Source organism: Amphibalanus amphitrite, unplaced genomic scaffold, assembly GCF_019059575.1.
Source record: "Amphibalanus amphitrite isolate SeventyFive unplaced genomic scaffold, NRLGWU_Aamphi_draft 000872F_arrow, whole genome shotgun sequence".
Classification (NCBI taxonomy): domain Eukaryota; kingdom Metazoa; phylum Arthropoda; class Thecostraca; order Balanomorpha; family Balanidae; genus Amphibalanus; species Amphibalanus amphitrite.
In genome coordinates this window covers 284,412-309,765 of record NW_024882366.1, presented here as the reverse complement: position 1 = coordinate 309,765, position 25,354 = coordinate 284,412, and the positions used below count along the sequence as shown (strand labels likewise).

The window sequence follows — 25,354 nt, the reverse complement described above, 5'->3', positions numbered from 1 at the left end:
AGTCTGGGACAACAGTCTGACAGATGCTTGTTTAAATTGAGTTTTTTGTAGATATCATACAACATAGATAAGCTGTGATGCATATCTGACACTTGACTTATTCAGCTGCATCATCATCAAAGCAAAAAATGAACATCATCAACCGTCTATCCCTCAAACTGCTAAGCTGCAATTCACACCATGACCAGACTGGAAAACACCCTTATACTACCCTGGATGCCCGTGAGGCCCTAATAGTTTGTAATTTAGAGCAAGTCATTTTGAGTTGAAATATCAGTATGATTTGTGCCAAAAGTTGGATGTTTATTTGTGCCAAAACTAAGCAACTTTTACATAAAGCACATGTGCACACCTCCCGACCAATGCTATACTAACCAGACAAATCATTCCCCATAGCCCATGGTAGGTTTCGGGGCACAAAAATAAGCAATGATGTGTTGGGATGTCTTGAATTTCTACAGCTTCACCATCTAGGGCATTACCATGACCATGACCATCTCCACTGCACCACCAACATTCAACTATCTGCAGTATCGGCTCAAATCCACTGCTGGTAGACAGACATGGACAAATCCCCACTGCCAGAGCCAGCCGAACGTCTGACTGCCAGCAGCAGATTCACAGATGCTAGATGCTAGATGGTGCTAGATTACAGCTAATATGATCTTGGCTAGATTGACCAATGTGCTTGGAAAAATTAGGTGGCTGCCATGCACTGAAAAAATTGGTGACTACTGTGCTTCAAAATTTTCAGCACATTTCGTTTTTCTCACAGACAATGACAATACAAAAAACGAAATGTCTGACCTTTCAGCACATTCCTGCTACCACACTGGACATATTTGGCATAGCAGGTTTTTCCAGTCCAGTCCAGTGAGTCTAGAATACACATGGAACGGAAATCCAGGTAAAAATATTGTGTGCAAGGACATTAAAAAATCTCTTGAAAATGTTGTTACACATATGTATGAAAAAAAAAACAAGTTATATCGAGATATATAGGTTACTAATAACCTAATACCATCGCCATCAAGAAACTGGTTCAAACGGATTTCAGATGCCAAACTGAAATCAAAATGTGGGCATCCTCCTGATTCAACAATTATCGGTCATCGAATACAGTCGAACTATGCTCTAACACACGGATGTATCCAGAATCGCTGGCTTATGTAAAAATACCTTACCTTACCTTACGGTGTTCGGGCATAATAAAGGCCAACTCGGCCTGGAGGTCCCGTTCTAACCGAGCTCCTGTCCCTTTTGCCATTTGTTAATCCGTGTCTGGTATATGATACCAGTGATGGCCCCAGTGGGCATCGAGTCTCGCCTTGAACGAGTCCACGGTGGGGGCACTGACCACTTGAGCAGGTAGGCCGTTCCAGTCGTTCACGGCCCTGACTGCGAATGCAGCTCTCCTCAGTCTGCTGACCGCCTCTGGCTTGCGGAGCTTGTGTGGGTGACCTCGTGTAACGGCACCCGTGGCGGGGCAGAAGAGATCCGTGACTTCAACATCAACCCCTCCATGGAACATCTGGTAGGTGAATATCATGTCGCCCCGTTTGCGTCGGTAGTACAGCGATGGAAGTTTCAGAGCCCTGAGTCTCTCTTGGTAGGGCAGGTGGCGAAGGTTAGCCACCATGCGCGTAGCTCTGCGCTGTACCCTCTCCACCAGCTTCTGGTCCGCCCTGTTGAAAGGGCCCCACACGAGGTTGCCGTACTCGAGGTGAGGGCGCACCAGGGACTTGTAAAGCAGCGGCAGCGTGCACTCGTTTATCAGCACGAATGAGCGACGAATCACAGCGAGAATCTGGTTGGCCTTGGCTACGGCTGCTGAAGCATGTTGTCTGAACTTCAGCTCGTCATCGACTTGCACGCCCAGATCCTTCTCCACCCGCACGACGCTCATCTCAGAGTCTCTCATCACATACTGCTTTGCTGGGTTGTTTCGTCCGAGGTGCATGACCTTACACTTCGCCTCATTGAAGGGGAGTTGCCAGGCGTCCGCCCAGTTGACCAGAGCCTCGAGGTCAGACTGGAGGCTAGACGCAGCGAGAGTAGAGGCTACCGTGGAGTACAGCTTGGTGTCGTCCGCGAACATCGTCAGCGAGGAACCAACAACCTCAGGCATGTCATTAATGAAAATCAAGAACAGTAGTGGACCCAGGACCGAGCCTTGGGGTACCCCGCTGACCACCTCCGACCAGTCAGATGACTGACCATTAATCACTACCTGCTGTCTCCTGGCTCTCAGGAAAGCCCCGATCCATGTGATCAGCTTGCCGCTCACCCCGTGACTCCTGAGTTTATAGAGGAGTCGTTGGTGAGGAACGGAGTCGAAAGCCTTCTGGAAGTCCAGGTACATTACATCGACAGGCTTATGATTCTCTAGGGCCCTGCTCCAGTCATCAAGCACTTTGACCAGCTGGGTGCTGCAGGAGCGCTTTGGCCGGAAGCCATGCTGGCAATCTGCCCACAGGTGGTTCTCTGAGAAGTGCTGATAGATTGTGTCTCTGATGAGGGATTCCAGTATTTTACAGACAACAGAGGTAAGGCTGACCGGCCGATAGTTGCCAGGGTCCTGTCTGTTCCCTTTCTTAAATATAGGTACTATCCTCCCCAGTGTCCAGTCCCGAGGAACCATGCCCAAGTCCAGAGATCTCCGGAAAAGTAGCGAAAGAGGTCGGCTCAGAGCGCGGCGTGCCTCCCGTAACACCTTTGGGTGTATGTTATCTGGTCCAGGAGCACTGGATGGGTTGAGGGCCTGTAACTTTTGTTCAATGGCCTCCGGTGTGATTCGGATATCGGTTACCTCTGGAGTAGTGCTGGCGCTGGCAAGGGTTGGAATGTCTGCGAGCCGTTCTTGTGTAAAAACACTGCCAAACTGCGCATTTAGAATGTCAGCCTTCGCCTTATCATCACTCATCAGATCTCCTGAGCCATTTCGAAGATCCCCTATACCTGTCTTTGTTTTTAGTCTCGAGTTAGTATACCTCCAGAAGGCCTTCGGATTCTCTTTCAAATCGGTAGCCAATTGAGTTTCGAAGTCTCTACGGAGTTTGCGTGTGAGGACTCGAAGCTTATTTCTGCAGACTCTAAATCTAGCCAAGTCCAATGGATCCTTAGTGGACGTGTATGTGCGCCAAAGACTGTGTTTTTCTTTCCTCAACCTAAGGGCATGGCTCGTCATGTAGATATTTTTCCTCGATTTGGAACTTCTAGCAGTGGGTACAGTGGCAGTAACAAAAGAGGTCAGAGAATTCCTAAAATACTGGTACCCTGCCTCAATGTCCAGTGAAGCCAGACATTCCCAGTTTGCCTCAGCTATCATCTCCTGGAGTTGTCCAAAGTTGGCTCTGTGAAAGTTTAGCCTTTCCTGTACATGCTCGGAACAGGTACTGTAGCACTTGAGATTGAATCTCATTACTATGTGGTCACTCTTACCCAGACCTGGTAAGTACTCGAGGCTAGACGGCATCCCCTCCTCGTTAGTGAATAGGAGGTCTAGCAGGCTAGGCGACTCCCCTTCTCTGTACCTAGTGGGTGCCAAAACATGCTGGAATAGTAGACAATCATGAATGGAGACAAGAAACTTGTGAGCGTAATGGGATTCTGGTGCTGCACAAAAGTTGAGTGCCCAGTTGATCTGTGGAATATTAAAATCCCCACAGATCAGCAAAAATTGACAAATAAAATCCAGTACCACACCACCCCACCAACCGGAAGAGCTCGGGGAATGCCGGATCACTTCCGGCTCCTTTGCCTCAAGCAATGAAATTCTTCATAATCCATCACCTTGCTCAGCTCCCGCAACATCGCGGCGCTGCAATTGTCTTTGATGCGCAGTTAATGCCTAGTTTTGTGATAGATGTCCCGATAATTATAACAAAATCATTAGTATTATGTATTCTATTCCCTGAAATATATTCAAAAAAGAAATTGATATATGAAATAAAAAGAAATCAAAATATTCGTTGTTTTTATTCCAATCAGCTGATCATGTCTCTTGGAGCGTGCTGCCATCTGGAGTAAATAGGTCAAAACCTCAAAACAAACGGAACTGGACCTGGAGATTCGCATTTGAGCTTGGAGTCTGAGTGGGTTGGCGTTGTGCTGTCCTGCCATTTTTTTTTTCTTGTAGCATAGCTAGTGTTTCTGTTCAGTAGTTTAAGTAATTAGAGGAAGGCACATCTTTTCTGTGGCTCAGATCGAAACCACCTGACCAACTCTGACTCAGTGCTAGGTAAGCTTGCAATTCTTTTTGTCAAATTCTGTGCTCCTAAAAGTCAGGGTTCAGGACCCATGGGCTCTTGATTTCATTGGCTTTATATCATGTACTGCCTGTATTTCCTGGTAATGTATCGTATGTCATTCAATCTTGTTTTATTCTGAAGTTTCAGATGTGGTTTTTGGATTCAGATTGAGATTCAAATTACCTACTTGCTCTCATGATTGAGACTTGGGTACTGGTACTGGCTTAGATCTGGATCCTATGATATAATCTAATTTGCTTTTTTGAAATTTTAACTCACTAAATGCTGAATGCACACTCACAACTCTGATTGCAGCACAGCACCCAGTTATCTGGCAAGATGCGAGAACCAGTTCGCGCTGCACCTCCACCGCCTGGTGGTCGCCCTGCCACCATCATCCGTGCCAGCGCTTCAGAACCCAGCATAAAGTAAGTGTCTGCGGGGTCTGGTATTCTGTGAACTGTGATCTGTGTGATATAGGCCTGTGGTGTTTGAAGAGGGTGCTCCAATTTATGTCACTGTGACTTGTGATTGATGACATGGGCTGGTCAGGCTCAGGGCAAGTTTAACATTGTGTTGAGGCACTGTGACAGCTCCATGGAATTGAAACCTGAACACATTGAACCAACTGTCCGAATGGACTACCACTGAGGCGACAACTTGGCCAGAGAGGAGATTTTTCTGAACTTGTACTCACTATTTCATATTCTTGAAACAAGTCCTAGCCCCAAGTTTCATGTGCTTTTGTTATACTATCATAAGTCAAGTGTGCTCCCAGGACAGCACAAATGGTGTTTCCACGAATTTTGTTCATATGTGCAATGTACGTGTGTTTGCATTTCCATAATTTCTGGCATAACAATACTTTGCATGAAAATCGTGCAGAATATGTAGCTGCTTTTCTTCAGCTTCCAACACATTACGTAGCTTCATCCTACGGTCATGCTTTGCGATTACTTTTTCCATCTTTTCCGTCCGTTTTTCGGTCCGAAGGGTGAGGTGACGCTGCCGTGCAGTGTCCTATGACTGCGCTGGTGTTGGTCGGATAAACACACTCCTGGCCTTGACAGTTACATAAGTCAGATACTGTCACCCCCGGTCTGAGCGCAGATAGCGGCGGCCGGACCGTTTATTTGTCCCTCTCGGAGGTGATTGGTTTGCGTGTCGTTGATAGTTGAGTTAGAAAGATGTGCCAGCTCTTTGAGTCTGTTTACGTTTCATTTGAGACTGGCTGCGAAGGTGGCCGAAAAAGTACAGTACAGACTACCAGCTTGGGGCTTCCAGCCATGAAAAAGTGATTGTTGGTGGGTGCCCCGAGTTCGTTCGCCAGACTGTTGAGTCTTGTATTGGGTGATTTGGCTCCCACTGATGCAGTGAGCTACTTTGATGACATTTTGGTTTTCTATGGCGATTTTGACACGCATCTTTCACGTCTTGAGAAGATGTTCCGTCGTCTGTCGGCTGCGAATTTGACTCTCAACCTCTCAAAGTGCAAATTCTTTCAATCAGAGATCACTTACCTGGGTCACGTGGTGTCGTCTGATGGGGTCAGTCCCGATCCAGGAAAGGTAGACAAAGTGAAGGATTGGCCGGTGCCTATGAATGAGAAGGCATTGTCACAGTTCTTGGGATTGGCAACGTACTTTAAACGGTACATCAAAGATTTTGCTGCTATCGCGGCTCCGCTGCATCACCTCACCAGGAAAGACGTAGACTTCCATTGGGATGCGGAGGCTCAGATGGCTTTTGACTCGCTAAAGGCGGCGCTGTGCACGGCTCCGGTTCTGAAATACCCTGACTTTTCCCCGGGAGCGAGCGAATTCGTACTAGACGTGGATTGTTCAGGGTCAAAGATGGGCGCGGTTCTGCTGCAGAGGGATGGACAGGGTGAGCGGGCAGTGGCATTTGACAGTAAAACTCACCTGTTACTCACCTGTTAGGTTTCCACAACCTCGGCTCGTAAAGGAAGGAGTGGAAACCTATTGCGTGCAGAGACGCGCCAATTCCTTGGGTGGGCAGATGGCTGGACCTCAGGCAAGGAATTGGAATGGTGCGTCTGCATTTGGTAAAACACTGAAAAAAGAAAACTGGTGCGTGTTTTAAGTGCCAGAATCCTAGACAAGATGATCAATTATGTAAGTGAGAAAAGAGGGTACCGAAATGTGATACGTTCTCGGAAGGAAAGGTCAGGATAGGTAGCCTAGGTTAGTCCACCCGGTCCAGCTCGAGAAGGGCGGGCAGCAGCTACCTAGGGGGTAAGGGCGGAATATGATAGGTAGCCCAGGCGCGTATAACCCCGCCCCAACTTGGGAAGGGTGGGGCGCTTACCTGGGGGGGGGGGATGAAGGATGAGATGTGAATCGTTTGCCTTCTCTTATCCTGTGTGTTCGAACAATCTACTTCCCAGTGCGGCTTTCAGTCCCTTTTTAAACTGCACCAGGGACTCCTCGTTCACCAGCCAATCTGGGAGGGCATTCCAATCGCGCACGACTCTGTGGGTGAAAAACCGTGACCTTGCATCTATGAGACTCCGACACGTTTTTATCTTTCTACTATGCCCGCGCGTTCTGTTGTCGGCCTCCAGATCCCAGAGGATCTCCGGGGATATCTGACTGTGGCCGTGAAAAATCTTCCAGCATTTGATAATATCGGCTCGAAGGAGGCGTCCCTTCACAGAGAATAGGTCAAGTTCCTTTAGGCGATCACCATATTCCATATTGCGGAGCCCAATCACATTGCGAGTCCAGAGCCTTTGAACAGACTCTAATCTTTTGAGATCCTGTACATAGCCACTGTTCCAGATCGGTGACGCGTACTCGAGAATGGGGCGAATGTGAGATTTCAGTATATGAGTCATAAAGTCAGGCGAGCGACACCTGGTCGATTTCAAGAAATTGTGAGCAACTCCTCCAGCCTTCGCTGCTATGCTGGCACAGTGTTCATGGAATTTCATCTCGTTGTCGATGATAACACCCAGGCCACTACATGACGTAACGCAGGGAATTGTGTCACCAGCCAGTGTGTATGCCCCGGGCTCGAAGTCATGGAATCGTCGCCTAAATCGTATGACGGCACACTTCCTGAGGTTCATGCTGAGACCCCAAGACTCTGCCGTAGAGTGGAGCAAGTCTATATCCTTTTGTAGTGCCTCTTCACTAGTGTTGTGTTTATCGTTGTCTAATTTGATAAATACTTTAAGATCGTCAGCAAAGATCTTATAACTGCACGACAAACTGGACGCAATGTGGTTGATGTAAACCAGAAAGAGAATGGGTCCTAAAACCGATCATTGAGGAACGCCACTCCGAACCTCCGCAGCTGAGCTCGTGGTGCCCTTAACAAGAACCTGCATCGTACGCCCCACCAAGAAATCTGTCAGCCATGTGATAAGTCGCCCTTGGACACCGACTAACCGGAGTTTTTCTAGCAGAATGGTATGGCGCACCACATCAAAAGCCTTTGAAAAGTCGAACAGGACTAGATCAACGGGATGACCCAGATCCAAGGCTACAGTTACCTCATCGTAGGTCAGGAGTAGCTGGTCTTCCGTGGATCGTCCTGGACGAAAGCCGAACTGTTCGTCACTGAGGATCTGATTTGCAATGAAGAATGCGTAGAGCTCTTTGGAAATTATCCTTTCAAGACTTTTGCAAGATACAGACGTGAGCGATACTGGTCTGTAGTTCATTGGGTCGTTACGAGAACCCTTCTTAAATATCGGTACGACGAGCGAAGATTTCCACGCCGAGGGCAGCGCTCCCTCCAGAAGAGACTGCCTGTAAATCATGAGAAGTGGTGTGCATAAAGTTGCAGCACATGCCTTAAGCAGGGCTGGGTGCAAGCCGTCCTGGCCCATTGCTGAGTTCGGATCAAGGTTACTGAGTGTAGAATGTACGTCAATTAGGCTAATGTCAATGTCAGCCATGACAGTATCACTTCGCTGGTGAGCAGCTGGTTTATCTGGAATCGTCGTAGCGTGTATGCCAGTAAACACATCCAAAAAGCAGTCAGCCATCTCCTTGGGGTCGTCAGATATGGTATCAGGGTCAAGACGAAGAGGACCAACTGAAGAGCGAAGCTGCTTCTTGTGTCTAATGTAAGAGTGTAGCAGCTTGGGATTATCTCTAGACCTTGCTATGAGTGATTTCTCGTACTCAATTTGCGATGATGCGGCAAATGATCTAAGTTGCGAGTTGGCCTGCTGAAAACCTTCCAGCGCCAGGGTGGTCAGATGCGACTTCCTACCATGTTCTGACCTAAGGCTTTTGTATTTTTCCCAAGCCTCCTTTCGCAGACGTTTCAGCGACGATGGGGGATTCGCCTTCCAGGGGATCTTCCGCTGCCCACCACCCTGACCGGCTCGCGGAATGAATTGGTCAACGAGGGGGAGTAAAAGCCTGTCTAAATCCCAGCGGCAATATTCAGTCACTAAAAAGGAGCTACTCGCAGCTGTGACGTTTGTGCAGCAGTTCCGACATTACCTTTTGGGTCGTAAGTTCACGCTCCGCACAGACCATGCCGCTCTGCAGTGGCTTGTGAATTTCAGAAACCCTGACGGGCTTCTGGCGCGGTGGCTGGAGATTTTGGGCGAGTTTCAGTTTGAGATTGTTCATCGGCCAGGTAGGCTACATGAGGCTCCGGATGCGCTCAGTCGGAGGCCGGATCCCACGCAGGAGGTGTCTACACAGACAGACACAATGGATTTTCAGTCGCCTCCCGTCGCAGTTCGCCACGTTCAGTCCATGTGGCCTTCTGATTTCATGTGTTCGGCGCAGAACTCAGACCCCGCCATGGCGGAGGTGAAGAGGCAGCTTGCTGGGAGCACACAGCGGCCCTCCCAGTCCTCCGTGTCAAAGGGCGCTCTGCCGTACTGGAGGCAGTGGTCACGTCTGCGTTTGATTGATAATGTTCTGTACAGAGTGTTCCGGGCTGGGCCGAGGGGGCACGACCAGCTGCAGCTGGTAGTCCCACCCCAGCTCGTGCCTGTGGTGCTGGGGTCGCTTCATGATGGTCCGTCGGGTGGGCACTTTAACGCTTCAAAGCTGGCGAAAGTTGCGCGACTCAGGTTTTGGTGGCCGCTCCTGGAGCGTACGGTGACTGAGTTTTGCGAACAGTGCCGCCGCTGTGCCTCGCGAAACTCTTCGACTCCCCGCCCATGTGCGAGTATGGGGCAGTTGTCTGCGTCCGAGCCGATGGAGCTGGTGTCCATGGACCTTGTGACCAACCTGCCGGAAACCGCTCGAGGCTACAAACACCTGCTAGTGATCACTGATCACTTCACACGCTGGGTTGAAGCGTATCCCCTCGCGGATGAAAAGGCTACTACGATTGCGAATGTTCTTGTAAATGAGTTTATTTCTCGTTTTGGCGTCATGAAACGTGTGCACTCGGACCAAGGTCGGAACTTTGTCGGTGCGGTGATGAAAGCTGTGAGCGAACTGCTCGGCATTCAGCAGTCTCAGACATCCAGTTATCACCCTATGGGTAACGGGATGACTGAGCGAGCCAATCGCACCATTTTGAACATGCTGGCTAAGTTTGTTGAGCAGCACACGGAGTGGGATAAGCATCTTCCGATGCTCATGCTCGCCTACCGGAGTCAGGTGCACGACAGCACGGGATACTCTCCGTTCGCCTTGATGTTTGGGCGAGAGCCCCGCCTGCCGGCGGAAGCCTCGCTGGGTGATCGGCCGGTTGTGGATCGGGCCCCAACCTTCCCCCAGTACATAGACGATTTGAGAGAGACACTCCGACTTACTTTTAAGGATGTGGTTAAGCGCGATCAGCTGTCCCATGACCGCAACAAAGCTTTGTATGAGCGCAGAATGAACGAGTGGTCGTATCGCCCGGGTGACAAAGTGTTCTTGTTTCGCAATGTACCGAAGCGCGGTGAATATCATAAGTTTGTGAGGCCTTGGCGTGCGGCTGAGATCATAGAACAATGTGGACCAGTGAACTATCGAGTGCGCGAGGAATGACGAGACAGATGAGGAAAACCCCTTGTTATTGGCGGGAAGTAATGAGTCATAAGCTGGACTCAATGCTAAATACCTACCATCTTTTTCATCACGTCATTGTGTTGATTTAGCCCCTCTTTAGCCACTAATCTTGCTATCTCGGTCGGAGATTTTCAAGCCGTTACGTTACGACTACTAATCTAACTCGACTCCGTGGTCGCCGTTCACGGCTGAATCGTCTCAGGGTCACAATGAACTGCTCGCAGCCCAGTGTCGTTAGTCGTTACACAGCGCGCTGCTACACACACCGACTGCTGTTGCAACGCTCCGAGTCGAGCAGAGTCGAGGCGAGCAGAGCTGTTGCGACAGGCCGTCCTTACTCCTTACGCAGCCTCTGTCGCGCCGCACGACGATCGGTCTCTGTTGGTCGGTGTGTCTCCGTGTCTCCTTGGTGGGGGACGACGGTGGTGCGATGTGGGAGGGAGGCAGTCACGTGGTGCGTCACGTGGTGCGACGATGTTAGTGGGGTTGCTAAGATGTGAGGATCACGTGCTCGGATATGAGTCGTATGATCGGATTTGAGTATGCGTCGTAACTCGTAGGACTTGTATGGTCACGTGGGTTAGGAGGTCCCGGTGTCTCTGCGGAATCCCTGCTGAGGTGCTCTTGGAGATGGTCTGTCGATAGAGGTAGCGCCGGAGACCAGGCACGGGCCGATCAGCTGGCTGCGTGGGATGGTGCCAGCTGAATCCTCTCACAGTGGGATAATACGTTTAGGTGCCTCTCACTGTGGGAGGATTTGTATAGATTGCTCTCACTGTGTGACGTGGTGATCTGTCAAGGTTTCTCTCACTGTGAGGTATTCGGTGTGGATCGGTGTTCTTGCTGGCTATTGAGGCGATCTTTGCTCGTTTTGAGAGTAACCATGGGCCCTGCCGGTGGCCGTATTCATACTTTTGATTTGACTTTGTTGGCTTTCCGGTGATTTGCCTTTCCTTAGTTTTGTTGTGTTGTTCTTTTTTAGACGGCTAGTCCCTTCCTTGTCCCCGTGATGAGCCCGTTTTTTGGTGAAATAACATCAGGACACAGAATGGTAGTCTTAGGTGACGCGCGAAACCCCAATAAGCAAATTTAAGTTATCTGAATTCGGAACAAATGGCTCTCACAATGCTATTTATCCCATCTGTACAGAATGGCCTGGTGAGGTGAACGCGTGTGCCAACGGCTCACCGATTTTTGACGATGCGTGCTAACACAGCGTGGGCTTGTACTAAACACGACTGTATGTTTGATGCGCCGTTTCTTTCCGTCAGCGTGCTCGCGCAATAATATCACGAAGGTACCTGCGCTTTCGGCAGTTTCTGATGACAATGGAGGCAAAACATCAAAGAAGCCGATGAACTTATTCAGAGAAGGTGCTTATTTCATAGATGATTTCACCTTGTGTTTTGAATGAAATTGCACTTTGAATTGGAGTTTGAATCCTATGAAACACATCTTGAAAATACTTGGCAAAACAAACTCTAGGTTTCACCGAAATGTTTGCAGGCAGTCTACGTGTAAATTCAGTAGGACACGGCATTGGCAGTGAGCCAAGGTGCACTTGGTAACAGTGAGGTGGGCCGGGGACCCTGGGTGCCTGTCACGCGCCGGTTTATACCGCTCCGTCCTCTATTTGGCAGTCAGCTGATCATCGTGTGTGAAGGCTTTCCGGGACACTCGACTGTCACACGATTCGGGCGATGGCTCCCTTTTCATTCAATCACTGGATGCTAGGAGCGCTTATGCGCCGCTTTCCATTCCGTGGTGACCGTGACTGCGTCCCTGAATGTTCGGGATAAGTCACGTGAGGTCCTGAAGTGGCTGTCTCTCGGCGGCGCGCGGTCGGATCGCAGCGCTTTGCCCGCCCCGCGTCACCGGCCGCCGCGACCCACTGTCGGCGATGGCTGCGGTTTGTGGCGGTGGCGGAATCAGAGGTGATGTAACGGTGACGACTGAGCGCCTCCACACGGCGGCGGCGTGGCCTGGTATGCCGCGCCTGGCCGCGCATCGCTCACCGCGGGCGGCTGCGCGCACCAGTTCACACCCGCTCGTGGCTGGGTGATACTCCCTGTTCTACCGCACTGACCACTGTCAGTCGGAGTGTCGACTGTTCAACCGGGAAACACCGGCCGGCACCGCACCGCCGGGCTGCGGCACGGAAGGCCAAGGTGGACGAGCCGCCTCTGTCAAGGCTGCCGCTGAGCTAGTGCCGTGTGGGCGAGAGCTATTGGCGGAAGGAAGTCGACCGGTAACGCCTTGAACGAGTTACCGACGAGAAGTTATTGTGGGTCAGTACTGATTGAGCCTAAACGACCGAGTCTCTGCAGGGCTGCTGATGTCGTTTAAATGGGCCAATCTCTGTTGATGGCTGTAGGTAGTTTTTTACTACGGTCAAGACCGGACCGAGGTGGCCGCGCACGGGCGTAATCCGTTCTGCTCGACACGGCGCGGCCAGCACGGCTGAGTCGGCCGGCAGGAGAGGCCCGCTTTCACTGGGTGGCACCGCTGCCCAGTCGCGATGCAGGACTCGCGAGATGGGTGTGGAGATAACGCGGCCGAGTGAGGCCCGTCTGAGTCAGAGGCCGGAAAGATCTGCCGAGCCACCGAGACGGCTCGGTGGCTGGCCATGGTAGATAGCGACGTTAGGAACAGAAGTCATTCCTTGGGCTTTTTCAAGCTGTATCTTTTATTGATTTTTTAAAGATGATGTTGAATGGCATTATGACATCCAGGCCGCATTTAGTTACATATCAAAGTTACTTGTCCGACGTCCGTATTATTACACCTGTATTGATTTTGTTAGCCGCATCTGCATGACCGTATATTCATTTCTTGACTGCCCATTTCTTTACCGTACACATAATTTCTAACGATTGGCGCGTTGCTATCCTGTGGTCGCCGTTTCCGTTCGCGTGTCGATGAAGAACTGGTCGGCAGTGCCGGTCACGGGTCAGACCGGGACCGGGACCGGGGTCAGGCGCGGACCGGAACTCGCTCCCGGTCAGGTGGCCGGCCTCCTTTCCGCCTCCCGTCCTCTCTCCGCCTTCCTCCGCCACTCTGTCTCGGCACCTTCCGGTCAGACACACGTCTGCAGCTGTCCATCACCGGAAACGGAATCTTGACCGGAAACGGGCTGCGAAGCTCTTGGCCGGATGGGGCTGTCTTTTTGAGGAGCATGTTTTCAGATGAATTTTTGCTCTGTAGATGTGAATGTACGAAATATCCACAGTTTGATAAGGAATTGACGCGTACTGAATGAATCTTCATTCAACTTTCTAATGACCTACGAACATGGGATACCCACTGCCTGAAGAAACTTGGGATCTGGTGCATAGGCGGCGGAACGGGGAGGGCACCGGGGCACCGTGCCCCCCTTTGATTTTGGCATTTTAACATTAGCCCTATGGGCGTTGCATGGAAAGAATGGGACCAAAAGTCGGCAGTGCCCCCCTTAATTGAGGGTGTTCCGCCGCTACTGATCTGGTGTGACGCTCAGCTTGTGGCGTTAACCCGCTCAGATGCAACATCGCTGACGAGTAGCACGTTTTCGTTTCGCTTGTCATTTGAAGGGTCATTTTTGCATATATCTCAGAACTCGTGTGTGGTTTGTCTACATATTCATAACAATCACCCTTTCCTACCACCATGTTGTCTTATTGGGAAAACCAAAACCCATGTTATCTACCAATGACGGCAGCGCCATCCTATATCACTCATGACAGCACGGCATGAAGGCCGAATTTTTCGTCAGTCCTCGGCCGCGCCATGAAGCCTCCTCGTTACTTAGCCCTGGTTTGTCCAACATGGGCGCTCCATTATCCAGATTAGAACCCTGCTCACATGCTGGCGAAGCGTTGTGCGTCGCTGTACCGCTCCCATGACATTCTCCAGCACAGCTAGGATGTGCCACTCAGCCTGGCCGCCGCTGCGCCGGGGAGGTCAGGGGGTGGATCAGGGGGTCGCCGGGGGCGGTGCCGAGGCCGGACGTCGGCTGCGTCGCACGCGGCGCCTCTAATTTCGTGCGCTGTGACGTCCGCTGGCCCGTGTAACGCAGTGATGGCGGGCGTCACTTGACGCAGTGACACGGGTGGCACGTCACGCCCCCTCACCGGTGGGACTGTGTTACGTGAATTGTGTAATACACACTCAATGGAAATGCCGTGCCATCCCGGAATGGTGCGGGTCTTCTATGCCAGATGGGCTATGAACGCGAGGGGGCGTTCCTCGAATTGGCTTTGTTATGTTAGCATGGGGGAGGCGGGGGGGGGGGGGAGGATGGAGGTCGTGTTGGACCCATGCGTATTGCGCATTATGATTGGAATGCTGACTGTTGAGGGATGCTGAAGTGACTCCTGAAAGTCTTGTACTCGTGGCATACTATGATATCTGATAAGGTCTAATCAATGATAATAGTTGCTGTCTGCTTGCAAGACTAAGCTCAAACACTCAAACGCATGCCTTGTTTTAACTATCTGCAAGTGCTTAACATTTGCCACTTGCCAGTCCACTCAATAACAAGTAAATTCCCGTGATGACTACGCCTCCTTATTACGCAGCGAAGCTGGCTGTCGTGACGGGGTCTGGCTGGGATTTCCGGGATTGGTGACGTAAAAATATCAAACATGCCCCATAAGGGCATCCTAATTCGTGAACTCGTCCTGTGTCGGTCAGGAGCATTGCATAACGTTCTCGTGTTGGTGTACACGGCTTTTCTGTCCGCGTGATATGGCACGGCCAGGCGATCAGTGTTTGAAAGTGGTCGTTAGTGGTCCACTCAAGGTCGCGCAGACCGTCGGACTAACGGTCAGTGTGTCGTCTCCTGCGCTGCTACCGTTTTCGTTGTGGCAGTTCTGCAGTGTTTGTCATCATCGCTGCAACAGCTCGACTCTCAACGGTCGTTCTTTCACCCATCACTGCAGTAGAGTGTCAAATCGTCTAAGTAATCAAATATCAACGGTTTCAGACCGTCCAAGTAGTGAATGGTCTCGAACCGTGGAAGTAGTCTCAGACCGTCCACCTCGAGTCCTCAGCACTACTCTCAATGCGCCGCAGTGGCATGCTGATGCGCGCCTACCTATTGACGTCACGGCCATTGTGACGTGCCACCTGTTGCTGGGCCGTCAGCTGAGTGTCTCTGTCAGCTGACGGTGCTCTCCTGTGCCTAGGTTGGCGCCACGGTGCACGTATAATGTGGGTTCTTTATATACCGGGGTGGGCCTGCTCACAGTTCCATTCGAGTATGCAGCGAGGTGTTGACGTGCGGTGTTGCGAAATCTCTGTGGTGTTATGCCCCAGGTGGCGCCTGCATTTGCGTTGGTCAGGTTGCGTTTGAGCTCTGCGAGCTAGAGACTGCGTGTAATGCTATGCATCGTGATGCAATATTTCCCAATAACCAGATTCGAGCATCATAACATGTGAGTACTGACTGAGTACCAAACCACTGAGTCGAAATGACCGAAATTGCCTCCAGGATACAGTATACGCTCTGGCGTGTCACCATCATTGTTGAGTTTGTAAATATTTTCAGTGGCTTCTTTTTCATAACTGTGGCGTCGCAATTCATGGAACATGACGTGCATCCAAGGGTAGCCAATTGTTATGACAATTGAGAATGCCCTTCGCGATGCCTATTTTCGTTGTAGACGAGATTGAGGAACTTTCCACTGTCGTAATCTGTCCATAAGTGGCGATATGTTGCTAGCGACGGTCGGTATTTGTTACTTTAGTGTTGCCGTCGCCTGACATGACACGTCGTCGGTGCCCGCTATCTTGGCCCTCTGATCTACTACGATAACCCGCGGCTAAGCCCGGGCCATCCCGAGAGGACCGGAGCTGGCGCGCGGCGCCGCTGCGCAGTTTGATAACCGGCGTGTTCCTCCCCTCCCCCCCGCCCCCGCCCCTGGCACTGACTTGTGCCGACCGGGGTCGTCATTGACGGCTTCACTGGCGTCACGGTCAGCTCATGTGTCCGCCCACCGGATGGGAGATCCGCCCCCGCCCCCGCCCCCGCCCCCGTCCGCCGCCGCCCCCGCCCGTCCCTGTCCTTTGTGCCGCGTGGTACCGCCGGTTTGGGCCACCCGGTGCCTGGGTACAGCGAGATAGGTACCAACTTCCAGGCTTGCTGGACGGTAGCGTCGCCTGTGTACGACGTATTCACACCACACTGTGTTCACACCGACAGCATAACACACACGGCGGGTCCACAGTCCGGTGCGCTGCCCCGTCCGGCCACGCAGAGTGCTCGTGATGGTCTGACCCGGTGCTCGGCCGTGTGTAATGTATCCTGTCACAACACTAGCTCATCACAGATAGGACTGGTGGAGCCGTGCAGATCGCACCCGTCTCAGGCCGTGGATGGTACGGCCGACGGGCGTGGTCGCTGCGGGATAAACATTAAACAGAGGAGTTGAGGTCGTGGTCGCTTGTCGGTCAGAACTGTCAGAGCAGTGGGGAGGGGAGGGGAAATGTCACCGCGGGGTGAGCGTTCGACCCGTCTGCGGCGTAGTGGGGAGGGGAAATTTTGGCGCGACTCGCAGAGATGGCTGGCAAGCTGCTTTGAATGCAGAAGTTGTGGAAAATTCGGGTAGCGCCTGGATATTTGTGGCGGAAGTTGCACTTGGCACTTTCTCAGTGGGTCAGTGCGGCATCTGCTGTTATATTGTTTTCCAAAATGCCGGCACTCGAGTTTAAATCTCGCGACACTGAGCACTGTTGGGAAGATGCGGCCATTCCCAGTGGTATCAGCAGTGCGCAATGTGCAACTGTTTGCACAGTTGATAGCTCTGTGAGTCACAGCACCTGTTGATGCCACTATCAGCGGTGGCCTCGGTGGATCGGGGGACGGTAGGAAGGACGCGCCACTCGTCGGCAGCGAAAGGCTGCATCTGGGTTGTCGTTTTATTAGGGATTCGTAAAAGGATTTAGGGGATGCATTGCATGGTAAATAACACGTTTCCAATGTCTATCGCCCACTGCGCACATTATTGTAATGCTATATGATTGCTGTTGTGCCTGAAAGGCTTAGTTGAACGTCCGGATACTAGTTACCCGAGCTGAGGAGTTCACAGTTTAAACTTTGCATAACACTGCGTTACACTGAATTTGAACCCTGAACGTCGCTTGGAGCGTAAATGAAAATTAACTTGTTTTGGAACTTTTGAATAAGATTCCTCGGTGTCTATTTAGTAGTTAATTTTATCATCGATTTCACATAACAGAATGCCGTCTCGGGCACCGAGATTGCTAAATGCCATCTTCCCGCATGCAAGGTACCCAGGGTGTGAATCACCCCTCTGCGTAACGCGCTGCTATCAGTACACAGGTAACTCCTGATCCCGCTCTTAACATTTTCCCGTTAAGTGGGCATATGATAAACCACGCTCATTCGCTATCATCGTTCCATGAGGAGCGTTGTTGTGAGATGGTGGTATGTCTTGCTTCCTCAGTGTCAGACACAGTACCCACGCCTGACCATATCCTCCTCACCCGTGAGGCCTCTTCCTGCTTCCTGACAGCCGCGCGTCATCGAGAATTCCCAGCGTGATTGTTTACCGCACAGTGTATATAAATAGTTTACCGATTCTGCATATCGACCCTATGACGCGTGTGACGAGTGTTGCGCCCCGCGCGGGCAGGCCCGGAGCCAGCCGTGCTAGCCTGTGACGGGTTCGTGTATCCAAACCAGCGTCTGCTGGATGTTCAGAAGCTGGTTCCACGAATGGGATGTAGTTCGGTGACGTCGGTACAAGTTGGATTCTCTCCCCCGGGGAGGCTCGCTGCTGCCTGCTAGTGCTGACACTGACGGTTAGGCCCGGAGCGGTTTGTGTTTAGGGTGTGACGAACAGTTTTTGTTCAAAGGAAGCGCGGCTCTTGTTGGCGCTGGCTCGGCGCGTTCAAGGACGCGGACGGGAGTTCGTTGTGAGGTAGACGCCATATGGTGTCGCTGAAAGGCTCGAATGGACTCTAATCATAGTGACTAAGCAGCTTCACAGTAGATCCACCTTTAGAGGGACGTTTAGGTCATCATAGCACTTGGCAACAAAGATGTGACATGGCATGCATTTGTACTAACTACTAAGTTATTCCAGTCAGTTGGATGACTTCAAGTTTTGTTTCACCTTCACTTTGATCTCAAGATCAAAGTCTGAAATGCATCACCCCTTGATCATACATTACCTCCGGGTTCTGTAGAATGTTCTGAACTGAGCGTAGTTATGAAGATTTCGTGCGCCAATGGCAGTAAACCAGACGTGCCTTGTGGCGAATGCCTATGGCAATCACTACTTTGTTGCTACTCGAGGAACTGAGTATTTGACATGTCTGTTGCCGGGCTGTGTCCGCTTCGAGTGCGGTGGGCTCGTGCTGATGGGAGAGCTGCCAAAGTTCAATATGAGATGTGGATTCGTCTACAGCTCGGTTCGATAATGGAAACTTATTTTCGTCTTCTTTTTTTAATGCTGGACACGACGAATGATCGTTTATGCGTGGTTTCGCGCATTATGCTATAGCCGTGGAAACAGTGTCCTAGTTGCAGCAGGAAAATTAATGCATACTTTCCCTGGAGATACCATACCAGAGCCGCAACATGTCCGGTCCGTGTTTCGTGAGTGGTGTGCTGGGCGCGCCCATTGTTCTGAGCTTGGTCAGTGCCCTGTGTGCGGCCGTGTCCCCTATATTTACCGGGGTATGACTTGCTTGTTTGCACTTGCAGCGACACATTTTTCATTCTGTCATGGTAAATGGTTGGTGCCTCGTTGAGGCTATCTTGTGTGGATTTCAGGTGTATGGAGAGCTGCGGTGCACTGTACTGTTGCAAATGCTTCACCAGCACTCAGTCATTCCGCCGTGTCTGAAGCTCTGCCTCCCGTCTCTCCCAGCCTTTGTTCTCGGTCTGACCCTCTCTCTCCTCGCCGCAGGCGGTCGGTGCTGGACGCGGTGGGTCCACGGGCGGCCCCGGCCCGTCCCGCCCGCGGCCCCGCCCCCGCTCAGCCGCCGGCGCCGCGCCGCGCCGGTGTCCGGCCGCCGCCCAAGAAGAAGCCACCGCCCCGGCCGCCCCCGCCCAAATTCCAGGTAAGCGGATATCGAGCTGCAGTCATGTAACGGAGGGGAGCGGACGGTTCAATACGCCGGGCTTGTCGCCCGGACGGTCAATGGAGACGTCTGGGGCGCTGGGCACGGATTGGTTCCGGTATGGGATTGGGTTCGAGAAGCGGTGGCTCTAGGTCGGCACACCGGACTAGGTTGACCTCTGTGACCTGGGGTTAGCGGCACGTAACACTGCGGTGGCGGTGGTGGTGAGCCGCTGCTCTGTGTTTATGGCACCGGTACCGGTATCAGGCTAGTTGTAAGGAAGCTTACAGCCAGGCTCACTGACAACGTGACTTGTTTGGTGTACGCCGGGTTCCGTGAACTGTCGTCACGGTTTGTCCCGTGTCGTGTCCCATCCGACACGATCCAGCTCCGTGAATGCAGCACGAAACAGGCGCCGTGGCCGGCCGTAGGAAGCCCGTGATTTGCGTCACTTAGCGCTAATAATAGAGACGAGTTTGGCACGTTTCCCGCGGGGTAGCCGGGCATGGGGGAGGGACGTTGCATGGCCCGCCTCAGGGCAGGCCTGTCAGTCGTCACTCGGCCCTGGTGCACATGGACCGTGTTGCTGACGAGTTGGAATCTCTGCCAGTCATCATGTTGTAACGGTTGGAGCGGTGATCGCATCTATCACCAGATGCTGTAGAAGCTCAGTACCAATAACAGAACTCTAGGTACGGGGCATACGAGCCTGGTAGACATCGTAGCCTGGTACGGCTCTAACGGAGTCTTCCGTTCCCTCGAGTTCTTTGAATGTAGCGACACCGTTGCACGGCCTCACAGGAAAGGAAAGGATTTGTGGTCGTGTCGCGTGGTGCATCCATGGCAGTACTGAATTGGCGTGCGTGAATTGATTCGTTTTAAACTTTTGTAGCAAGCTTATGCCATTGTTCTATAATGTAACATTTTGAGCGACCGCGCGTGGCTTAGACCTCATTTGCAAGGCGAACGCACAAGGCGTGTCCTCCAACGAAATGTCACATTGTTTGTGCGTTATCTCATATCTGGCCCGACAGCTGTGACAGCTGCACAAAGTTTGGTGTAAGCTTCACGCAATACTGCTTTTGTTGCCAACTGCCGTTGTTTTATCAGTCTTAGCACAAGTTCAGTGTAGAAAAAGATAGATTTGTTGCATAAATTTGTATTAATGACAAATGACTTTGAGGGATCTGAAATTGGGCTGCCACTTGTCGTTCATACTCATGTCTTTGCTTTGTTTTTGTTCGTGTCCCGTCTACACTCTGATATGGGTTGTCATCACCTTTGACTGTCCCGCTGTCGGCTCCGTTCCCCACACTGTCTTTGCTTTGTTTTTGTTTGTGTCCCGTCTACACTCGGATATGGATGGTCACCACCTCTGACTGCCCCGCTGCCGGCTCCGTTCCCCACACCGATGACCTCCCGAGTCACGACTGACCCCTGTGTCTCCTTCCGTCCACAGGAGTTCAGTCGGCGCGACACTCCGCCCACCTACGAACAGGTGCTGCGAGAGGACGCGGCCGTACTAGCCGGCTTCGGGTTCGGCGGCGAGCGTAACACCGCTCCCTCGGCGCCACCCCTCGGTGGTGACCTCATCGACTTCGACGCGCCGGCGCCGGCGGCTCCCGTGCCGGCTGTACCGCTCACCTGGGACTCACCTCCGCCGGCCCGGCGCGTCGCCCCGTCCCCCGCCCCGGCTCCAGCCCCGGCGGCGGCGGCCGCTCCACTGCCCGCCGTCACCGTGATCAGACCGGCCAAGAGCTCAACGCGCCGGGTGCGCCCCAGCTCCACGCCCCCGACCCCGGCACCGTCTGACGAGAGGGATGCGTCGCCGCCGATGCCATCGTGTCCGCCGCCGCCGCCACCGACCATTGGATGGATGTCGGCGACCCCGGCCGTAAAGCCGCCCCCGCCGCCGCCGCGGCCCGGATCCAGCGCGGTACGTGCTGCTAGGGAAGTGGAGATTCACGTCATTTAGACAAAGTGGCTAGGAATGTCGATACTCAACCGGATTTCAAATGATGAAGGGCCAAAGTTAAAACAAGTGAAGTGTTTTGAGTGTATTATAAAGACTTGCATCTGTATAGGGGAGCTAAACCGGTCACGTCGCCCGTTTCGTTTCATCATTCACAACCTTCGAGGGTTCATGGATAGGATTTGCCTCGTTTTGTGGCTGATACTCAAACCGTGGCCATTATCACTTCTCCCCACCCCTGCCCTTTTCATTCTGACCCTCCCGTTCTCCGTTCCCAGTCTGCCACGGAGCCGGCTCGGGCGGTGGCCCTGTACGACTTCCAGTCGAGCGAGGCGGGTGACCTCAGCTTCCACGTGAGTTGGGCAGAGTGACGCGGGCAATCATCGGGTCAACACGCGGTGATGTTATTACGCTCTGTCGCCCTCGTGTTTGTGAAGCGATTGAAGGGTGTGGGTTGGCTGCCTTGATCGATCCAGCCATGGTCAATGTTTGAAATTAATTTCTATTTCTGGACTTGTCACGCCAATTTACCGAACGACTTCGCACTCATCGTTGCCGGCAAAGGGAGCATTCTTTTCTGCCGGCATCGACGACATACCATGTATCATTATATAATGTATGTGACCTCTGCAGGTTGTCATGACACTGTGCGACCTCCATTCTGTTTAGTTTCCGTGTTATAACTTTGCTCTACCATGTCTCTGTGTTCATCTAACCCCGCATCTCCACTGCCCCCAGGCCGACGATACGATCCATCTGGTGGAGCGTGTGAACGCCGAGTGGCTGCGCGGCCGGTGCGGCTCGCGACAGGGCATCTTCCCCGAGGCGTACGTGCAGATTCTGGTCCCACTGCTGGGGGAGCCGGAGCCGGAGCCGCAGGCCGCGCCGGAGCCGGGACACGGAGAGGGCGCCCTGGTGCTGTACGACTTCAGTCCGCAGGAGGCCTCCGATCTGGCACTCACGGTGAGTTGAGGGGCTGTTGGTTCCGGGTCCTTCTGTGAAGGCGGGAGTTGTCAGTTGGTCCATTCCGTCGGACCGAGAAAGGTAGCCTTGTTGGTGGATCAAGTTTTAGCGGGTTTTCAATGGTACGAGCCATTAATAACGGGTGGTTCAATGGTATTTAACTTCTTTCGCCGGTAAAGGCGGAAGAATGGTGGGTCAGTTTAAAGTATTAGGTACTGTATAAGTGGGGTATAAGTGGCCCGGAAGTATAAAATGCAGTTAAACGGTTGTGTCGCTTGTGTCGCTAGTTTTGCTCCTACAGCTGGTTTTCGCTCACCTGCAATAGCGACTTCCGCCACCCGAATGAACGTTAATCTCCCGATGAGGCCCACCCTTCATATGCACATTCTGCACACCTGTGTCCCTGAGAGCTCCCACACCCGACCAGTGCCGCTCCCCACTGACCTTTCGTCCGTCTCTGTCCCCACAGGCCGGTGAGCGGGTGCAGGTCCAGGGTCGGTTAAACGACGAGTGGGGCTACGGCACCGTGGCCGGCCGCAGCGGTCAGTTTCCACTGGCCTTTGTGGATGTACAGCCAGATCAACTGCCCCTGTTGTGATGGGACTGGGCGGGATTGGTGTGAAACGCTCGGCTTCGTGTGAATTATGGATCTAGTAAAGCGGCGGGGCCTGTATCGTGTGGTGTGAGTGTGAATGGATGGATCCTGTGAGACTGCGAAACCGCTCGTACTGAGCGTGAGGTTGTTTTTGTGAAGAACGCATCGTTTTTGGGATGTTTGCATTGGGAGGTGAAAAATTAATATGTTGTTGGACTGGATTGTTGAACTGGATCGTTAGACGGTGCACCACTATGTGGTGTCCGTCCAGGGAGGATCGAGGGGCCTGCTTTGCAGTCGTCGCTGTGATCAAAGGTCGCAGTGGTTATGGTGATGAAAGTAACGTTCTATAGGCACATTGAGGTGACCGGAAAGTATTGGCCCACTGGCATTCGATGGTAACTGCGCCGACCGCTGAGCTGTTGCGTAGTGCGTTATCCTGAGTTGAAATGTATGACTGTTACAATGTCGAGGGCGCAACTGCGAGTCTAGCTGCTTCCTGTGCCTGTAAATGCATGAATGAGTGCCTTCTCACGCTGTCAACTCTGTCCTTCACGTCTACTATGTAGGGATTAACTGGCGATGAATAGTGTAACACACCCAAAAAGTGTCACTCATCGTCCGGTCTAAACCTCTTCGTGCACAAATGTCTGTAACCACTTTCACACCGGATATGTAACGGGCGTGCCTGATAGTGTGTGAATGAGCCTGTGGTTGTACGGAGCTAGCGGTCCGCTTCCGACTGGACTGAATCATATCCAGGAAAGGGAGCGACACTGAGCTGCCTTTGCCGCCTGGCTTTGTATCGCAGGTGTCGCCTATTTATGTGATTATTCGCGATTATACAAATGGAAGCGGCATTGGTGATGATACCTCGTGATGCTGTATTATTCTTCTAAGGAACTGTAACGATGTCTGTTCCGTCCGTCATTGCCGCCGTTGACGGGCTGACACAGACTGTCACGATTAGTTTGGCGGTTCCACTGAGTGCCAGCTCGGAAACCGAAAGTTGGGGCAGATGCTACGTTTCGTGAGTTGACAGACGCCTGTGGTTCCGTGCCCCGCTCGAATGCTGCAGTGATGTGCGCTGTGCGCTGTCGATGCCTGTGCTCGACTCGGTTGTTGGAAGAGGGCGCTGTTTTGTTGTGCCCGGGATGGCGCCTGTGGTGTCCCCATAGCACAGAAACCGAGGAACCTGCTACACATGGCCTTTGCATGTCGTTCAGGAGAGCGACGGCCGACGGGAAATGTCGGCCGGAACTCGCGCCGTCGGTGTGGAAACGTGTGCCTTAGCATGTGCCCGAAAATGGAGAACGCACGTCTGTAGATGGTTAAGATGTGATGCCCCTCCAGCGCTGAGAGATTACGGCAGATGGGAATGACACGATGGCTGGTTACAGTTTGGTGGGTCTCTCCCTCGGTCTAGCATGTAGCCCTTCTACTCTTCCAGGGACACCTGTCGCCATAAGTGAGGGAATGTGCGGGTGGAGACGCCGTGACATTGAGTAGGTGGGAGACGTGACTAGGATTGTGCCACCGTCAGCGGTCAGCCAGCCATGTTGTGATAGGATCGCTGTAGTTTTCGGCGTGGGCCATGCTAGATCGACATGTTTATCGCCCGTTTTCGTTTTATTTTTGTTGTCCTTACCATATCTTTAACTTTGTGAGTTCTAAATATATGTCCGTTTTCGCTCTGAATGTCCTTTGTTATTCGCCAGAGGTCTTCTCGTGGGCCTTTGCGGGACAGCTGCAGATCGGCTGAAAAAAATGGATGTATGAAAACACTCAAGATCGTTTGCTGCATGATAGTAGTCATGTTCCATACGAAATTCCAAAGTCCTTCAATGCTGGACAGTGTATGAACAAGCTAAATGGGTCGTAGTTTCAATCATGTCCACGTGTGTACATGGGGATAAGGGTTACTTTCCTAAGGAGTTGTTCCGCCCCGTCCTAGTCACTGCCAAGATGAACTCATCGAGATACTACGGAGTGATTGAGGATCAGATGGGGTTGAGGATAGCCTTGGGTTGAGGTAACATAGGGTCTGTTCCAGTCGCACTTCCTAACACCTCTAAACTCCTCGAAGATTGCTTCGCTGTTCCATTGGTAGCTCTAGCCCCTACAAAGCCAAGGAGGGCTTGTTTGTTTTGTTTTGTTGGGTTAGGCCCTTTCGGTCTGACAAGACCATTGCAGAGCCGGAAGGATGATAGGAATTAGGGGGAGACATTGGTCTGGGCAGGCACCCTAGTGAGCAGAGCTGGGCGCGTTCCTCGATTTTCGGTAGTGCGTTAGCGTTCCTGCGTTCCTCCGGCCGCGGTTAGTGCGTTCCTGGAATAGCGTTCCTCAATTTTTTTTCGTTCGGTGCGTAAGCGTTCCTGCGTTCCTGCGTTCCTCCCCCAAAAATACCGCCGAACCACGCGGCGCGGGCCCAACCAAACACGGGGCGAATCGATCACAGAATACCCAGAATGGCGACGTGGGGCCGAAAAGCAACTCGACACCTCTT

The 25,354-nt window shown here is 52.2% G+C and overlaps 2 protein-coding genes across 2 annotated transcripts; one reads left to right on the top strand and one right to left on the bottom strand.

The window, feature by feature from the left end:
* Positions 1-1,660: 1,660 nt before the first annotated feature.
* On the bottom strand, positions 1,661-2,128 carry LOC122367478 (the record flags this gene model as incomplete). Its single annotated transcript, XM_043340584.1, has 1 exon — positions 1,661-2,128. A coding segment is annotated over exon 1 (468 nt), but the record flags the coding sequence as incomplete, so codon positions are not given.
* Positions 2,129-4,031: 1,903 nt separating this feature from the next.
* Positions 4,032-24,546, top strand: LOC122367479 (extensin-like). Its single transcript, XM_043340585.1, has 7 exons — positions 4,032-4,240; positions 4,566-4,678; positions 19,165-19,318; positions 20,778-21,254; positions 21,569-21,643; positions 22,029-22,253; positions 22,723-24,546. The coding sequence occupies exons 2-7, from the start codon at positions 4,590-4,592 to the stop codon at positions 22,849-22,851; spliced, it is 1,149 nt and encodes a 382-aa protein (XP_043196520.1). The 5' UTR covers positions 4,032-4,240; positions 4,566-4,589; the 3' UTR covers positions 22,852-24,546.
* Positions 24,547-25,354: the final 808 nt, after the last annotated feature.